The sequence below is a fragment of the Antrostomus carolinensis genome, unplaced genomic scaffold (genome assembly GCF_000700745.2).
Source record: "Antrostomus carolinensis isolate BGI_N321 unplaced genomic scaffold, ASM70074v2 scaffold26281, whole genome shotgun sequence".
Taxonomy (NCBI): Eukaryota; Metazoa; Chordata; class Aves; order Caprimulgiformes; family Caprimulgidae; genus Antrostomus; species Antrostomus carolinensis.
Genome location: NW_010295223.1, coordinates 1 through 321, shown reverse-complemented (window position 1 = coordinate 321; position 321 = coordinate 1). Strand labels below are relative to the sequence as shown.

General features: G+C 64.8%; 1 protein-coding gene across 1 annotated transcript in view; it reads left to right on the top strand.

Annotated features, from left to right (window-relative positions):
* The window catches only part of LOC104532658 (hydroxymethylglutaryl-CoA synthase, mitochondrial-like), a gene marked incomplete at both ends in the record, with an annotated part of 852 nt that extends 712 nt beyond the window's left edge, over positions 1-140 (top strand). The window contains one exon of the mRNA XM_010177914.1: positions 15-140. Within this exon, the coding sequence (XP_010176216.1) occupies positions 15-140 (126 nt within the window). The remainder of the gene's footprint in view (positions 1-14) is intronic.
* Positions 141-321: the final 181 nt, after the last annotated feature.

The following is a 321-nucleotide window of genomic DNA, read 5'->3' as shown; positions in this document are numbered from 1 at the left end:
CTGTCCTCCCCCAGGTCGCTATGCTGTGGTGGTGTGTGGGGACATTGCTGTCTATGCCACGGGGAACGCGCGGCCCACGGGAGGTGCCGGTGCCATCGCCATGCTGGTGGGACCCAACGCGCCGCTGGTGCTGGAGCGAGGTCAGTGTCATGAGATCCTGGGGGTGATGAGCTGATGAGTGCCAGCCTTCGAGGCCGTACATCCATGTCCCAGCCCTGGACCGAGCTGCTCAGCTCTGGCAGCACAGACTATGCCAGCCCCGGTGGCTGCTCAGTGCTGGGTATCCCAGGATACCACCAGCCACATCCCTGTGAGCCCCTC